At 37.2% G+C, this 19,720-nt stretch overlaps 1 protein-coding gene across 3 annotated transcripts in view; it reads right to left on the bottom strand.

The window, feature by feature from the left end:
• The window catches only part of RELN (reelin), a 558,183-nt gene that overhangs the window by 484,032 nt on the left and 54,431 nt on the right, over positions 1 to 19,720 (bottom strand). For all 3 annotated transcript variants that reach the window (XM_027539733.1, XM_027539731.1, XM_027539732.1), the window contains exon 2: positions 1,683 to 1,793. In XM_027539733.1, coding sequence (XP_027395534.1) covers positions 1,683 to 1,793 — 111 coding nt within the window. The remainder of the gene's footprint in view (positions 1 to 1,682; positions 1,794 to 19,720) is intronic.

Raw genomic sequence — 19,720 nt, 5'->3', positions numbered from 1 at the left:
TTATATGGTCATTTAAATAATGTCTCTCCCACTTAATCAATGTAGACGAGTGGTTCTCAAAATTTAGTAGGTATCAAAATCACCTCAAGTGCTTATTAAAAAACTGAACACTGTCTCACCGCCCACAGTATCTAATTCACTGAGTCTGGAGTAAGGCCAGGAACTCTCTAGTTACAAGTTCCCAGGGATGCTCAAGGTGTGGACCCTGGACTGATCCAGTACAGTGGTTCTCAACCCTGGATAAACAGTAAAATCACCTGGGAGCCAACGCCAAGCCCTGTTCTCAGGGGTTCTGATTTTACTGGGGTAAGGCAGAACCCAGGACATCTTATCCCAAATACTGCATACTTATCCTAGAACTGTTTTTATCTAAAATTTAAATTTAGCCAGTATCCTGTACATTTTTATTTGTTAAATCTGGTGACCCTACTTGAAAATCCTACATAACATAACACATAGTATAGCATATATTTAGGTACACATATTGTTTATATATATATATATATATATATATGTAATTATAACTGACCTCTCATTTCTACAGAGCACAGTAAAGGTGGGAATAAAAAAGTGGAATTTTTAGACTTAAAGAGAATTTTATTTTTTCTGAAGACCTTAAAAGTAGCAACCAACAGATTATAAAAGCTTATCTGGGATCTTTTAAAAACAGGGCAAATTCTCAATGTCAGATAATTTTAACAAGATGATTAAATGACTTCTTGGTTTCTTTACCCTGAGGCTGTGAACCTCATCTTAGGTCAGCAGGGTACCACTGCAACCTCAACATTATTGCTCTGACATCAAGCAGTAATGCATCTGGGCAGAGCTCTGCTGAGACTCAACATAGAGGGGATGCTCCTTCATATATCAAAAGTAGGTAAAACTTATTTATTTAATAAATACCCTAGGAAAAATAAAACATTGAACACATGGCTGCCTTCAATAAAGAAATTCTTTCTCACATTAATGGAGGAAATCTCATAGTTTTCTAATCTCAGAGTAGGATCAGAGATTTCATGTCTTACATAAATTGATACAGTAAATTTGCATTTTTGATGCTGTAAAGGGTCTACTGAATTCCAGATTGGCATGTTTATCAAGTTATGGGTAAACTACAGATTTTCAAATCTAGAACCCTCTGTGATCAGTGACCATCACATAGCCTTCTGCCCCCACTTAAGTAAACTTCCAGGTCTCTGGGTTAAGGACAAAGACTCCATATAAGTATTTTAAATATTACATCACATTATTTTATGAATACGCAGAGAATGCAATGATTTCAACAATTATTGCTATCTTTCACTGTGTGTGATGCTTACTTGCCAAACAATATGACAGTTTTCACCTACTCCAAGATTTTAAGAACTGTTTATAAAAACAGGTTACTGAATAAATGCATGGCATCAGAATGAATTCCAATTCCATCAACCTAAATGACAGAACACAGGAATCCACTCAAATCCCACAGGAGCAAGTGTAATAGCAGCAGTACACAGAGAGAGGAATAGATTGGCCATCACACCAAACTCATGGTTGGTTGCATATTTATGACTTACTTCAACTCACTTAACTTCAAGCAAACATACAAAAATCACTTCAGATTTTTTCTCTGAAATAATAAATGTCAAATACTTTTAGATATTTCAAAAATAAGACCTATAACTGTGTAAAATATAGCTTACCAAACCCAAATGCATTAGACCCTCCAATGCTCTGTGAAGCCTTAACACTGGTAGACGTGTATAGTCCAGTCACCAGCAAGCCGTCAAAGAAGGTGCTTGTCGAAATTGTCACTGAAACACAGGGGAAAAAAGAAACCTCAATTAATACAGTCAGAATAATGAGATACATTTCTGAAGTGTTAGACACTGTCAAAACAGTCTTTCCTCATTATTAACAAATTATTTTTATACTATCCCTACTTAGTATTTCCTTAATATCAGCAATTACACAGGAACAAAAAGAAACTCAGAACTCCAACGTCTGTAATCGCTGGTCCTAAATTTAGCACATCAGCCCCACCTTTCTGCTTTCATTTACACTTTCCCTAGCTATGTGCAAACTCAACAGAAAATAACGTGGTACTGAATAGTTGCTTTCCCACCTTCACCACCACCCCTGAAGGCAGTCAAAGGCATTGCTGGAGTTTTGGCATTGTGATGAAACACTCTTATTTTCTTAACTATTCCATACTGTGGGAAACAATCTGACATCAGCTGAAAGCAGAACAGTAAGTTGTGCTGCACTTCTTATTGTTCGTCTGTGTTTCATAGATGAAGTCTTTAACAAAAGCAGGCTAATTTGCATGAAGACAGTCAGCCCTTTTCCTTTTGAAAACAAGAAAAGAAGACCACTACATGCTTTAAGTTTTAGAACAAAGTCTACAAGAGGAGTCCAAATGGTTTCATAACCAGAAAATCAGGATGTTCCTGAGGAAAAAAGGGTTAAATTAACTGCATCTGTACACTACTTAGGTTTGGCTTCTTAAAATTGTATCTTGCTCACAACCCTAAAAGTTGGTCATAACCTCCTCCTTGAAAATAATTTTTTCTCCTGCATTGCTTTTATTATAACAAGATGAAGTCATTTGTAGGAAGCAGCCAAGAGAAGGTATTATTATTGTGGCAGTACACAGTATAAGACTGAAATCGCTTGCTGGCAGTAAGGAGAATGACCAGAGTCACAATAACTGTGATGAGAATGTTTAAATTAAACTCCAGGAAATCCAGTGAGTAGAGCAGAATGGTTTGAAACGTCCATATCATAAAACATACATAAAACACATGTATCAACAGAAGAGCCTGACAACACACTACCCCCAAAATGGCACTGGATGTTGAAGTAAATCGTCGCCACACTCTTTAGTCAGATTTGAGTGCTGGCATGTAAACCACATGAAAACCATTCAGCGGGGCACTGAGATAGTAGTTTATATGCATTATCTCATTTCATTATCAAAACATCTTTGTAGAGGGGGTACTGTTACTATTCCCAGGATACAAGTGAGGAATCTGTGGCATGGAGCAATGAGGAACCTTGCCCAGGACCATCTGATAACATCTAAACTTTTTGATGCTGTTTATCTGGCTTCTCTCCCATTTTTTTCTCTGCCTCTCTGCCCCCACCACCCTGCCCAACTGGATCCCACAGTCGCAAACTGGCCGTGGCCAAACTTTTGTTCAGTAACCTCTTTCCCACATTATTCACATGCATTAGGAGTATTTCAAAAGCAAGATGAAAGCTATAGGAGTCAATATCACTGTTGACTAGAAAGGAAGAAGGCCAAAGGCAGTCAGGAGGTATCCCATGGCATGCTGGTTAAAACCTAGGCCAGATAACAGATGAGATCTGGGTCCTGGGCCCTCATATGCTGCTACCTGTTCTTCAGCAAAACCACTTTGCCTCTCAGAGTCTAAATTTCCTCATTTATAGAATCACAGCTTAGTTGTCAGCCATCTGTTTTGCTTATTACCCCAGATTCCCACAACTGGTTCTACTGATCCCTTCATCCTTCAGTTCCGTGAGATAAAAAGGTTCTTAAACGTCCCCCTCCCATCTAGGAGTTTTAAAATTAAGTCACTTCCTGTTAAGTTGCCTATACTAACCACAGGACTCAAATGCTGTTGTCTCAGGTCATCCTTCACAGCCTGCAGAGCCTCAATGTGGATTCACAGGACCCTGCTTTTACCTACTGCCTCTCAATCCACTCTACTCCAGTCCAGCAAGATGGCACCTATCTGGTGTTAATGCACAAGCACCGCCACTGTGGATTTCTCTCCATTTCCTTATGCTTCTATTCTGGTTCCTATTCCCAAGATTATGAAAAATGTAAGGGCTTATGGTTTGGGGATTGAGGCAAAACTAAATTTGAGTCTTACCCGGTCTCTACCTTTGTTCCATGTGTGATCCTGGGGTGAGTCACTGACTGTTGCTGTTCAGTCACTAAGTCATGTCTGACTCTTTGAAACTCCGGGGACTGCAGCACACCAGGCTTCCCTGTCCTTCACTATCTCCCTGAGTTTGCGCAAAGTCATAGATATCCATATACAAAAAGGAATGATAATACTATCAGGTTTACTGTAAAAAATAAAGGCAAACGTTTATTACCTATCAATGTATCCAGATCCTTAACACACTATCATGCATATAGTAACGAATCAATAAAAGTTACTTTTCCCTGCCCTTTTGTAGACCTGAAAGCCCTGCTTTGCTCTTCCCTTCCTGAGAGCTGGGCTTCTGTACAGACGTCCTGGCATCTCCCTCGCTAGATGCCTGGGTGTGCCCAATCACCGGACGGCCTGCATCTGAGTCCTGCTGACTGCTAGGGTTCTCCATGTACCCTTCCCACCCACTACTTCATTTGCGACCACAGTTCACTCAAGTCTGAACTGTGACTATAAGTGGGCCCAAGATAAATAACATCCCCAGCTTGTTATTAATTTATCTTCCTTTCCAAAAGATATTCTTCAAGCATCTGTTCATGTTAACTTAGAACAGAAGCTAAACACTCTCAGAGAAGTGGCTAAGACAGAAAAGAACCATGCATGGCAGCTCTCAATCTTTCTTCTACTGCTCTCAGTTATTCATTTCTGGCCTCAAACAGCTATGTTCCTCCCAGAAAAACATAAGCCCTGCAATGCCTGCTGTGACAATTGATAAATTCAGTTTATTGATGGCTTGCATATATCTAGGGAAGTTTCAGTCCCTTAGAGACATGCATCGAGGAAGCTGTCTAGGTGGTCTGTGACTCATGTGGTTACTGAGCATGGCCACAGTCTATTCTGCCCCTTAGATATCCATCCCAGTCGTTAATCCTTGCCAGACCTCCCCTCTTAACCACTACCCAGTGCCTCTTTAGACCTGAGGATGAAGCAAATTCTGATCTTAATTCTTCCACACACCACACAAGAAGCCTACGTCAGATCAGTCCTTTTCTTTACTTAGATTCTTGGGTGCTGAAGCAGCCAGGTCTAGTAAAAACAGTCCATGACTAAGAGAAGTGTACTTAAGTATCATTAATTTGCTATGCTCAGACTGACTAAGCTCTTATCTCTACTTGATTCTATTTCTAGTAGTGATGTAAATATCTATTATTTGGTAATGTCATGCATAGGTGGGCTTAAATGTGACCCCACAGATTGCAGCATGCCAGGTTCCCCTCTCCTCCACTATCTCCTGAAGTTTGCTCAAATTTATGTCCATTGAGTCAGTGATGGTTCCTAACCATCTCATCCTCTGCTGCCCCCTTCCTTGCTAAATATGCAAGACATCATTTCTAAACATGAAATGACTTAGAAAAAAATCATAAGAAAAACACTACTCTTAGAGACTCTTGGCTTTACATACTATCCATACTATAGTATGGATAAAGTATTCATGCTTTACATACTATCCATAAGCCGACTACTCTCAAATTTCTATCTCCAGTCCAAACCTCTTTATACATTCTCTCTCTGTATACACACACGCACACACACACACACACACACATACTGCTTAACACTTCTACTCAATACTCCCACTCAGAGGTCTGTGAGACATCTTAACTTCAACATGACCAAAACCGAAAACCCACCCCACCCCTCAAAACTGCTTCTCCTGCAGCCTTTCTCAGCTCTGCTGATGGCAGTACCATTGTTCCTGCTGCTTAGGCCAAAACTCTCTAATTTTGGAACCACCTTCTCCCATACTCTGAATGCAGTCCATCAGTAAATCATGTTGGTTCTGCCTTCAGATCATATCCAGAATCTGACCACTTACCACACTGTTCTGAGCTATCATCATCTCTCCCATTGTTGCATTAGATATTAATCTGGTCTTCCTGGTTCTATCCTTCTCTGTAGTATCTTCCCAGTATAAGAGTCAGAGGAATTCTTTTAAGACATCCAGTCATATCACTCCACTGCTTAGAACTCTCCAATGCTCTCAGTCAATGTCTTTATAGTGGCCTACAAGGTCCTATGTGATCTGTCACTGTTCCCTCTCTGTTCTCGTCACCTTCTGCTCTCCTCCTGGCTCACCCCACTCCAGGTATGCTAGCCTCCTTGCTGTAATCACATATATCAAGCCTTTGTACTAGCACTTTCCTCTCTGCCTTGGACTCTCTTTCTCCAGATACTGAAGGGTCAATGGTTTATATAAAAATCATCTGATAATAACTTAATGGCTTACATAGGTAAACACATTTAAACAATTCAGTCTGTCTTATGATCTACTTTGGAGAAGGAAATGGAAACCCACTCCAGTATCCTTGCCTGGAAAATCTCATGGACAGAGGAGCCTGGTGGGCTGCAGTCCATGAGGTCGCAAAGGGCTGGACACGACTGAGCGACTAACACTAATACTATGATCTACTTATTTTCATGGTTTTACAAATGCTTATGGTAAATTTATAAAATTCTTTTCCAGAAGACTTTTTTCCTTGGAGTCAACTTTTTTTATCTTTTAATATTTTCATTAAAAACCGTTGTATGGAGAACTAGCCACTTTAACTATAGAGGAAAAAAAGCAATATAAATAATATGGACTGCAAGTAGAATTTTGAAGTTACCAGTACATTTTAGGGAAGAAATAAAGCAAGTAGATTATTACCTATAATCAGAAACCATATGTGTCTTATAAGATCACATAATTCCCTTGTTTAATAAATATCTCTAGCTCCCTATCATCCACAGATTAAAATCTTATATTTAGTGTGATTTCAAAGTCCTTCATGTTGTGGCCATATCCAGTCTCTACAGTAAATTTTCCCCATTTTAGCTGCAAATATCCTTTGATCCACTTCAACTAGGACATGTTCTTAACTAACCCGTTTCCTTGCCTTTCTTTAAAGGGTAACTTCACCAACAGTTACTTTCCTGGTTTCCTTTTGCTGAAATTCTATCCATTCTTCAGGGACAGGTTCAAATGATATCTCTCTCATGAAGGCTCTTCTGACCTCCTAGGGAAAGCTCCTCTCTCCTCTCACTGACCCCAGTGAGAGGGGTCTATTAACATGGAATACTTGAAACATTCTAACTTCCACAGAGCCTGGCCCAGAGGAAGATGTTTGTTAAATTCAACAGATGTTTGTTAAATTCAACCATACATTTTTTTAATCCTATGGCATCATAATGCAATCTAACTATGGAAAGTTAGGTAATTGACCCTATTCCTTAAAAAAAGGAGATAATAATAAATGCTATCAAAATTATTTGGACATTCTGTCTAGATTTTTATTTTTTAAGTCTCTGTCCCGTGCTTTTGAATAAATTTTTCTGTTATTGGATTAGCAAAAAAAAAAAAATTCAACCATGCAATATTTGAAAGAAAAACAAACACCTATATGAAAAGATACATGCACTTCAATGTTCATAGGAGCATTATTTACAATTGCCAAGACACGGAGACAACCTAAGCGCTCACTGACACGAATGCATAAAGAAACTGCTGTATACAATGGAATACTACTCAACCATAAAAAAGAACAAAATGTTGCCATTTGCAGCAACATGGATGGACCTAGGGGGCATTATACTAAGCAAAGTAAGTCAGAGAAAGAAATACTGTATGATATCACTTATATGTGTAATCTTTAACAAACTAGTGAATATAACAAAAAAAACAAACTTATAGATACAGAGAATAAACTGGTGGTTACCAGTGGGGGAGTGGCATTACAGGGATGGAGGGCATGGAAGGTAAAAACTACTGTGTGTAAGACAGGCTCAAGAATGTATTGAACAATACAGGAAATATGGCCTATATTTTGTAATACCTATAAATGGAAAGTAACCTTTAAAAATTATATATACTTATAAAAATTAAATAGTTTTTAAAAAAATCAACCATACAGAAACATTTGTTACATCATCGTGGGTGTGCACTCAATTGCTTCAGTCCTGTCTGATTCTTTCTGACCCTATGGACTATTGCCCATCAGGCTCCTCTGTCTATGGAATTCTCCAAGCAAAATCACTGCAGTATGTTGCTATGCCTTACTCCAGGAGATCTTCCTGACCCAGGGATTGAACCTGCATCTCTTGCATTGCAGGTAGAGTCTTTATGCACTGAGTCACCTGGGAAGCCCTTGTTACAACATAAAGTAACATAAAAATAAAATGTAACTGAGAATATAGTATAGCCAATGTAACTAAAATTGTGAAATCTCTATCTCTTCTACAGAAAAAAAAGGACCAGTGCTGTTCATTCAGGAATATGAAAGTAGAAGTTTCTCCTGAAAGGAAACAAAAATAAAAATTAATGCAGTATTTTTATTGTAGTACTCAAAAAATCAGAAATATCTAAGAAATTTCTGGTTGAATTTTACATTTAACCATAAAAGCGGTTATTTTGCATATGTATACATATATATATACTTTATGTGTGCATATGTCTGTATATATACATATTTTATGTACATACCAAATTAATCTTCTCATAATTTTGTCACTAAGACACTCTTATCCTCACTCTGAAGCTACTCTGCCATTTCCTCAAATGAAAAATAAGAAAGGATCAAAAGGCTGAGGAGGTTGTACATATCTCTCTCACATCTGTGTTAAATTGGCAATGAGCTTAGCACTGGGAGTCTATGAATATGGATTGCCGGGTTGTGACAGCTGAATGAAAACATGATGTAGTGACACAATTCAATTCTTATCAGTGGCTCAAAGAGAACCTCTGTCTTAAAATGACTAATTACAGAGTCAGTTATTATCTATTATAGCGTCTATTAACTGTTTCCAATAAGACCCTAATACCATTCTTGCAGAAAATCACGGCAAGATGAAAGTCTGGAAGAAAATAAATTTAGACATTTAATGCTGTTTGCATTTCATCCTAAAGCTTCTGGCTTACAAATGCTCTATGGGCCATTAAATTTTGATCACTTCAAGCATATTCCATTACTACTTTATACAAAAGACCTTTAATATGTGCAGAAAAGAAACATATTTTGTAGTATTTGAAATGATGTTTCCTTTTCTTCCAAGATGACAAACATCAGAGGACAGAAAATTGCAAAAATCTTGAAATTAAGTATTAGTGACAATGCACCTATTGCAAAAAGCTTCCATGTCTTATTTTTATATATTTTGAAAATGAAAAGCACCAGAACTAATACTGTCAATATTAAAAAAAATGCTGCTTCATTTTGCCTTATGAACAGAAACTCATTTGCCTTTGAATACAGAACAGATTAAATAGCCTGAGGAACAAACATATTACTCTGAAAATGAAACCAACTCAGTTTATTTGCCACAAAATTTCATCAACATGATGTGTTCAACTCCTGATTCTTCCTTAAAGTGCCACTAGCCCTGAGTACCAAATAGAGACTATCTAAAAATACATTATAATCTACACTCAAATTCTATAATAACATGATCCTCAAACTACTTTTCATTACCTATATTAATTCCATTATGACATGGTTTTATGTGGTTTTCAAATATTAAGCCAGCCATTTCAATAATAACATCCCCAAACCAACAATAGCTGAAAAAAAATCCCACTGACATGTAAAAGAAATGACTGGAGGTCAAGATTCACTGAGATAGAAGGAATGAATCCATAGCAATGAACTGGACACAGAAATCTTATAATGAGACCAGGAATAAATAGACTCCAGTTAACCTTGTGAGAGGTAGAGAGAGATCACTCATGCCTTACCTATTTACTCTAACAGCTACTCAAAACAGGCACAAGAGGAAGGTTACGGCTGTCCACCAGTGTCAGTCTCTAGAGAGGCACTGCTAAATGAACCTCACTCACTCTTTCCTGCTTCTGTAAATCTCTATTAAATGGCGGACCTAGAACATCTCTAACAGCATTTTACCCTCAAATGTAATTGTCCCCTCCATCCCTCCTCCTCCTCTTCATCATCATGCTCATCACAGCTAAACAATATTTGACCACTATATGCCAGGTGCTGTGGTAAGTCTTATAAGAATATTTAATCATTTCAATATCCCTATGAAATAAGTACTATAAATACACGCTTTCATCCATGAGAATGCTGAAACAAAGAGGTGAGGGTGGGCTGAGAAACACACTTTACATGGCATGGAAAAGATGGCTGTAAGAAATGGAAGCCATGCTCCTCATCCCAAATGTACTTCATTCATCTCCTGGAAGACCTGACAGGGTGGCAGGGGCTTGACCTTCTTGCAGAAGGCAATGGCACAGTGGTACTCATTCAGGCATCTGCCCAGCATTTAACCTGATGTCTGCTGCACCAATTATCACAGCCCTTTTTAAAGAAAAGATCATTATTATTACTCTTCTTTTTCATTTTATATGGCTTTGTACTTTTGGATATGTACTTTTGTTCCTTGGGGACAAAGAGGGCAGAAAAAAAGGCCTCCAGGGAGGACTAAATGCAGGGTAATGGAGAACTAAGTTGAAGATCACAATAATAAGGTCAGAAAGCCCTGGATCAGCCCACCTCCTAAAACAGAGGAAGCATACCCTGGCAAATGCCCTCCCACCTTTGTTTCCATCTGAAAGGAGGGCGAAAACTGAGTATGATCTGGGGATTATGACAGGTGCAGGGAACCTATTACATGCAAAATTTAATGATGTACTAAAACATTTTTGATGGTTTGTAAAAATGTTCTTTGCTGGCTGGAAGAGGAATCTAGCATCTCTGTGGAAGTCTATTATGATATATTTATATTACAGATTCACAGAGTCAGATGAGCCACAAGGAGTCTCTAAGTCTTATCTTTCCGGCACCACCAATAATAAAAGGAGAGCCACTGAGATTTTTCCCTCCTTTAAATTCTTCCTAGGAGATAAAATAGATGCAGTCAAATGTGTTTGTGAACTTATTATTTTTAAAATTAAGCCCTTTGGAAGTAAGTTTAAACATCAGTGTTAATGTAAATCTTTTGTTTCTCTATCCCTCAACATTCCCTTTCCTTTATGCCCCAGGGTTGTCTCTTTCTTTCCTTTTCTCTCTCTCTTTTACCAGAATTTCTGAAAACACTAACAACTGGGATAAAATCTCACATATCTTATTTAGGTGAAATCCCTTCCTGAGACTTGGAGACCTAGATTCAGAATAAGCACCTGAGATGAGGTCCTGAACAATATTTTTGAAACTGCCTTAGGATTGTTCAATTTATGCTAAACACAAATTCTTTACTAGTCATCTTGAATATAAAGGAGAAAAATAGGGTTTTACAATAATTTACCCTACTTTTTAGTCTCAAGTGAAGTTAAAGCAGTAATGATTTTTTCCTGTCATCCACTTTTGGCTTTCGTAACGTGATTTTGAAGTTTCAAAAATTCCTACAAATAATGATAAAATTGTTTAGTTTTTAAAACTAAAAATACTTATTTTCTTTATAAATAGCACTTTATTATAATTGAGAGAACTCTTGTCAAGAATTACTGGTATTTATGATTTATCTCTGCCCTTATTTTTCATGTATTACTTTTATATGAGGTCAGATGATACTCATACATGAAAATTTCATATTGTTGGCCCTGCACTTGATAAATTATTAAAGTGATATGAATAAGAATGTGGTGTTCAGATTTTCAGCAATTTTTACCCTTTTGTTCTTTATTTTTTTAAATGAAAGACTACCTTGTCTATAACTCATTATAACTTTTTAAAATTTAAGCAAAAATTAGCTTTAAAAGAAAGCATTTTGGGGGACTTATTAACTCTAACCTTTTCAAAGAAATTCTAGGAATGTTTCCTTTAACATATGGATGTTAATTAAGGTTTTCTAGGGGGAAAAATAAGCCTAGTAATCTTGTAAGCACATATACAAGAAAATATGTTATAGTAAAATGCACAGATGCCTAGGGAATAAGTACACATGTAATTTTTTTCCAGAATAATCAGATGTTTAAAGAATCTACACAATTAAAAGGGCCTGCAGTTACTTTGTTTTTGTTACTGTATCTTGGATATTTTTTAACATGAAGTGCCCCCACAATTCCTCCAAAATGTGGTTTTGACTAGCGTTAACTAAAGAAAATCTAAGCTCATGTAACAAATCATAGGGTGACTCTGAATAGCGTCCCAAGTTGTACAGAACATAAAGGTATGCTTTTGTTTGCAACTTAACATATTGATAATATATTATTACAAATTTTCAACATGGTAATTGTGTGTAATATATATGTTCTGTACAGAGATGTATCATATATCTCTTATACTTGTAGATTGACTAAATCAACATTAATAATCAACAATTAACAGAACTGCTAATAGACATAGTTAAACTAAATGTAGCTGTAGAAATATTTTCTTTTTTACAAAAAGGGCATTTTTTACTGTATTCTCATTTGGCACTTTGGTATGTTCATTTCAATTCACTTAACTAATTTCAAGCAACTGTGCTAACATCAAAGCATCTATTTAAATACATACTGAGGTCATTACACATATGGCATACATATAGAAAAAATAAACTATGAAACTCTACAATTAACTTAAACAGGACAAATAGAATATTCTCATTTACTTTATAGTCAGACTAATCAGACCTAGTGTGTGTGTGTGTGTGTGTGTGTGTGTGTGTGTGTGTGTGTGTGCATATGTTCTGCCCAGCTCATTCATTCACTAAACAAATATTTACAAAGTGCTACTACCTGATACTGGTAATATAATGTGAACCATCTGGATGTTTATAAAAACGGTATTTGAGTAACTGTTCTTGTCCACTTGCAAAATCATCCTTATTCCATATTTTAAAATCTAAATCATAAACTCTAAAATCGCTAGCATTGAAATTCACAAAATAATGTTGAGTAAATGATATGACAGAGAAATGTTCATGTATAGGCATAGCTAGTGGCTCTTCTAAATAAGCTACAACTAAATACTTTTCTAAGAATTTTAGATAAGAATAACTAAATAAGAAAATAATTTAAATGACATTTACATTGACAGATGTTATCTGATAGTTCTTTGATAAGTTATAAAAGAAAGAATAAATGTATAACTAATTTATATAACATCAAGTTATAATTATATACACTATTTCTCTGATGTGTAAAAAATAAAAAATGTCACCCCTTATATTTTACAACATGGCATTTAGTATCATGAGTCTTAAACTCCTTTTTAAAATACTAAAATCTCTTGTACTTTATTATAAATTTGCATTTTCAATACAGCCATAAGACAGTTTTTCCAAAGATGAAGATAAAGAAACACTCCAGGTGTGAATAATTATCAAGGAACATGTTAGGTTTAGGAATATAGGGAAAAGTTAAGTGAACAGTTATGCAAAAACTGTTTAAATGAGAGGAGTTTGTAAAGGACTAAATGTGTTTTGCACCTGTAGTATTCCTTATTTTCTGCTGTAGGATTTCTAAGAAAATCTTAATCTAGCCTTAGTGCATATTTGTTTTTGATTTGTTGGGGGGTTTTTCTTGAGAAAATTGATATAAATTCTTAAGTTGAAGATTTCTATTAAAAAAAGAGTTGGATAAAAGGCAAGCTTGCATAAAGATACATTTTTATAAACTCATTTGCAAGTATTTATAAACAGAAATGCGTATCTAAGAATTCTAAACAGAATTTTAAAATATCAGTTATAATATCTATTCAACATAGACTCATTCTACAAGTACTCACTCATGAAAGTATTACTTTTTAGTCAAATAATGAGTATCCGGTAGAATCATGAGCCAAATTAAATTCTCTCAAAGATTATTTTACTTTATTAACCAAAATTTCCAGTCACCTGAGAAACTTCTTAAAATTCAGATTACTAGGTCTCCCTTTTCCCCCACTTGACTCCATCAGGGATTCTGATTCTATAGAATTGGTATAAAGCCCTGGAATTAGCAGGTCTAACAAGTTTCCAACCCAATAATTTCTGTATAGGTGGTTATGAAATAGACCAATTACAGCGATATGAAAAGCTTCAGATTGATACCTCATGGGAAATAGAATTTGCAGTGAAGGCTATCCACAGAACTAAAAATTATAATTGAAACTATATTAAGAATTCCACTACAGTAAAAAATCCACTTTGTATTTTATTACACTGCAACTTCCTCCTAGTGCAAATGATGTTTAACAAAATGAGGATGTAATGGGACACCTGTTCTTAGGAGATCTCATATGTGCAGTGACTTTTCTCTTACTGATGAGGACGGAAATGAATCTAAAATGAGGATTAGCAGCCAAGGCAGTAGATTTGGAGCAAGGACTAAAGAGCAATGTCAGAGCCTGTGGAGACTTTTAGGCAAATGGAGACCCCAATGTATGTCCTGACTCTGAATCAGTAATAAAGAAAAACAGCTAGCTATTTCCTGAACTTGGCAAACATTTTCAAAATGTTACATGTTATGGATTCAATACCAACAAAAATAAGGGAGGAGAAGACAGCGGAGATTAAGTTACTGTATCTTGTAGGAAACCCTTTCTAGATGCTGTGGTGCAACCTCTCTTTTCTGATTGCTAGTAGGTCATTAGAATTTCCAGAATTTACTAATGGAGCAACATGAGGTTAAAGGTCTGCGGTTGCTGGAATTTTACTATCAGAAGTGCTCATGGTACTACTATTACCCATGAGACAGAGATATAGTGGCTCAAGAACCACATATGCACATTTTCCGATACTGTGGCTGGAGAACTGAGCTCACGTCCAGGGATAGATGCTCTCACTACCTCTTTTTGTATCTTGAGCTTCAACTCTTTTCTAAAGGTACTTGGATTCTACATTTTTCATTTGGAATAAGCTTATTGGTGGAAAGGTGAAAATAGAATTTAGATAGCTAGACTTTCCCACCATTTTCCAATATCATATGGTTGAGTGTGGTTATTTCTGGTAGTTATGTTCTAGAAAGACACCACAAACACTGAATTAATGAATACTGAACCACTGTTCCCAGAGAACAGACAGGTTTAGGTTTCTGAGCCTCTCGTCACAACATTTTCATCAATTCATCATTACATAGCTTTGTTTTATGCATGCTCCTGTTTAAAGATGACCTTATTTAATAGGTATTATTGATTTATTAACATTTAACTTAGGGCCAGCACACTAGGACTTATGTCTGAGTCAAGCTTATCTTTTCAGCACCACTTGGAAACCATTTAAAACAGCAAAATTGCCTAGGAAAAAAAAAAAAAACACAAAAATGCAAGATATCACACTTAAATAGACTGTGAGAAGGACACTTGTTTATACTATGAGGGCTGAAACAAGATGACAGAGCATTCAACCTCAGCTGGGAAAATGCAAGCCTGGCAGTTCTGAGAATGACTGCAAAAGAGGAGCAAGTATTGATTTGGGGTGTTACCAATAATTTTTATCAAGTAGACAAAGTTGTAAACATGGAACCTACGTAAAATGAAGATTGATTATATCATCTGCCCCAAGCCAAGGCCCATCCATTGCTTACTTCTGCCATGCAAAGTACCACAGACTGGGCGGGTTAAATAACAGACATGCAATTCCTCACAGTGCTGGAGGCTGGAAGTCCAAAATCAAGGTGTCAACAGTTGTTTCTATTTGTTTCTATTTCTTCTGGGCCCTCTCCTTGGCTTGTAGATGGCCACCTTCAAACTGTGTCCTTCTTTGTATACACATATGTTTATGTCCAAACTTCCCCTTCTGATAATTACATCAGTCATATCAGAGTAGGTCCCACCCAAAAGATCTCATTTTAAGTTAATAACCTTTTTAAAGGCCTTTCTACAAATACAGTCTTATTCTGAGATGCTCAGAATTAGGACTTCAACATATTAATTTGGAGGGAGAAACCATCAATGCCTCTCTAGCACATATCAGTTTTCTCCAAGCTTCAGTTCACTTCAGTCTTGGACCTCCCTCAAGCATTCTTCAGGGTATATGCTTCCTTGTGTGCCTCTCTCTTTTGCCTTTTTTCAATGCTCTTTGAAATCCAAGTTGATAAGGACTGTCTCCCCCTTTATTCCTTATTATAATAAGTTATAATTTATCATTAGAATTGACTTCTTAGAGACCCCTGTCCCTTTTGAGTCTATAAAATTCCCTTTTGGAGCCTGTGCTCAAAGATTAGAACACTTACATAGTTTCACTACCTCTTAAAGACTTATTATATTAGAAGGCATAGGAAGCATTCACCAGAATTTCATCCAATCCTCCATAAACTGCCTAGAAATCACCTTTCCAGGCTTTCCTACAATTCCACGCTCCTGTGTACCTCTATATTTCCTAGAAGATGAACTCAAGGATTGCTTTCCCAGTTTCAGGCCTTTATTCTATTTTATTTACCCAGAACTCCTCTCTTCTCCATCTCTCCCTGTGGAAATCCCTCCAGTTCCTCAAGGTCTTATCTAAATGTCCAGCGATCAGGAAAAGAGAAAGAAAGAAAGAGAAGTCGCTTAGTCATGTACAACTCTTTGTGACCCCATGGGCTGTAGCTGACCAGGCTCCTCTGTCCATGGGATTTTCCAGACAAGAATAAGTGGAATGGGTTGCCATTTCCTTCTCCAGGGGATCTTCCTGATCCAGGGATTGAACCTGGGTCTCCCACACTGCAGGCAGACTTTTTACCTTCTTATCACCAATTCCAACATGTGGGGGGATTTTCTCATGCCATCAAGCAGTTCTCCGACACCATACCAATGGGGAGTCCTACAATTCAACTCAATTCTGACACTGTCTACCCAGAGACAGCAGCACATTCCACAGATTAATGGCTCAGTCCCACAAGACGGTTTCCCATTTCAGAAGCCAATCACAGGTCCAGGCTGTCATCTGTGGTTATAACCAAAGCACATACATTCAAGCATCATATATCCAAGGTTGCCACAACTCCCTCTTTGGGTTTGATTAATTTGCTAGTGAGGCTCACATTAGTGGTTCATTACAAAGGCTATTAAAGGATGAACCAACAGCCAGATGGAAGAAATGCTTAGAGTGAAGTATGTGGGAAGAAACACAGAGCTTCCATGCTCTACAAGTGTCCCACTCTCCCCAAATCTCTGTGAGTTCACCAACATGAAAGCTCCCCAAACCCCATCCTTTTGGGTTTTTATGCAGGCTCAGTATATACCTATGACTGATAAAATCACTGGCCATAGGTCAATCTTTAGTCCCTTTCCCCTCCCTGGAGGGAGGGGTAGAGGCTGAAAGTTCCAACCCTCTAATCATGTTGCTGGCCCCACTGGCAACCTGTCCCATCCTTAGGTGCCTTCTAAAAGTCACCTCATTATAATAACAAACAACACGTTTAATAGCTCTCATCACTTAGGAAATCCCAAGGGTTTTAGGAGTTCTGTGCCAGAAACAGGGATGAAGAACAAATACACATTTTTTATTATAAATCACACTATTACTTCATGCTTGATAAAATGATCATTATCAAAAAGGCAAAAAATAACAAGTCTTGGTCAGGATGTAGAGAAAAGACCATTCTTATGTGCTATTGGTGGAAATTTAAACTGGTGCAGCCACTATGGAAAGTAGTATGGAGATTCCTCAAAAAATTAAGAACAGGATTACCACATGATCCAGTTATTCCACTTCTGGGTATTCATCCAAGGAAAACAAAAACAGTAACTTAAAAAGATATATGCACCCTATGTTCATCGCAGTTTTATTTACAATAGCCAAGATATGGAAACTATCTAGGTGCCTATCAACAAATGAATGGATAAAGAACATGTGGTGTATATGCATACATACAAATAGAATACTATTCAATCATAAAAGATGATGTCTAGCCATCTGCAACATGGATGGACCTAAGAATATTATGCTAAGTACAATAAATCAGATAGAGAAAGACAAATACTGCATAACTTCACCCATGTGTAAAAACAAACAAAGCAAAGACAAAACAAAAATAGAGTGACCAAAATAAAAACAAACAAAAAACAAGTGAATAAAAATAAACCAAACAAAAACAGACAGATATGGAGAATAGAATAGTAGTTAACAGAGGTGGCTGTGAGGGGGCTGCAAATGGATAAATGGGATCGACTTGTTGATCAACATGATCAACATGTTGACAGATGAAACCTAAACTTTTGGTGGTAAGCATGCTACAGTGTATATAAAAGTAGAAATATAATGACATACACATGAAACATGTAATGTATAAACCTATGTTCCCTCAATAAAACCAAAATTTTTAAAAACTGTAATAGCACATTCCATATCCATCGAAGCCTTCATTCTCCTTCCTGAGAGCTGCAATCATTCTCAGCTATGTAAAGCTCACCATCTTCTACCTCGAAATGTTTATGTGCATACATCTGATATCCCTTGGTAGGTTATAAGCTTCTTGGAACTAGTGGCAATGATTCATCACATCCCTATACCACTGACCATAGTACCTAATAGACTAAGTATATTTTAAGAAAATATACTCAGCTCTAAGTATGATTTTGAATTAGAATTAAGTGAATACAATCAAAGTCCCCCATGACTCCTCTATCTTGCTTTTCTGCCAGCTATGAGAACATCATCATCTATGTCTGCCATGTGGCAGGTTTATCATTAATTCTCACAGGAAATCATACCTCTGCTTCTTCCCTTGATCCTACCCCAAAGTTCTCCAATATGCTTCCACCTTCCACACTGCACTACTCCCTTTCCTTCTACACAACTCCCTCAGAGTGGCCCCTGAGGCAAGGTAGAGAGACAGAAGTGAAAAGAAGTGATAAGGGAAGGGAGGGCAATAGAAAGCACAATATGAAATAAGATACCATTGGGAAACATATAGAACACTCGCCTCAAAATTATCCCCCTTAAGGGTGAAGGGATCTGGGATATTTATACACTGATTCCCGTCATTCACTGTGAAGGCTGCTCCTGGAGGAATTAGCTCCTGCCTTCAGTGAACTTGGGCATGAGCGAAGTGACCTTCCAGAAAAAGTCCTCTGGATCAGAGATGCAGATTTGGCCGTTAGAAGCATACTGGAGCACAATCACATGCCGGTTTAAGGATATGGCAGTGGTATATTGCTAAATGTGCACCAACTGCCTCTCTGGGCAAAAGATTCTGGTGTTTTATAAATATTACAAACTCCCACCATGGATCATGTCAAGGTACCAGCTGCTTCCTCACTGAGAGAGCTGAATTGGGAAGGGAAACAGCAGCACACCATTATTTCACCATTGGGTATTTTCCCCAAAGAGATGTAAACAATAGTAAAATGTAGTAAAGCAATTAGGAAATGATGAGATTTGAATGTGTATTACTTTCATTTTTAATATTATTTATGTACTGATAATTCCCTTGTGGCTCAACTGGTAAAGAATCCACCTGCAATGCAGGAGACCTGGGTTTGATCCCTGGATTGGGAAGATCTCCTGGAGAAGGGAAAGGCTACCCACTCCAGTATTCTGGCCTAGAGAATTCCACAAACTGTATAGTCCATGGGGTCGCAAAGAATCGGACACGACTGAGCGACTTTCACTTCATACTTCACTGATAATTCTACATAATTTAATTTTTAATAATCACTACGCTTAACACTGACTCACAAAATTCCTGAAAATATATCACAGGGCATTTGTGAGCTGATGGGTATGGGACGGCACTAAAGTATCACTTGCAACATCTGTTCTTTTTGAATAAATTACACCTTTTCTATGTTGTATTTCAAGCAAGAATTTTATTCCACCAGTATGGCAATGAGCAGAATTGTTTAAAAGTCCAGATGCCCGCAAACTAGTTGGAGATGGATCGTCCTCTCCTCAGTAGGAGAGACTGCAATCAAGCTCAGTTTCCCTATGTGCATACATCTGATATCCTTTGAAAGGTTATA

The sequence above is a fragment of the Bos indicus x Bos taurus genome, chromosome 4 (assembly GCF_003369695.1).
Source record: "Bos indicus x Bos taurus breed Angus x Brahman F1 hybrid chromosome 4, Bos_hybrid_MaternalHap_v2.0, whole genome shotgun sequence".
Lineage (NCBI taxonomy): Eukaryota > Metazoa > Chordata > Mammalia > Artiodactyla > Bovidae > Bos > Bos indicus x Bos taurus.
Note: the sequence above shows the minus strand (reverse complement) of the source record. Positions and strands in the feature narration are given on the sequence as shown.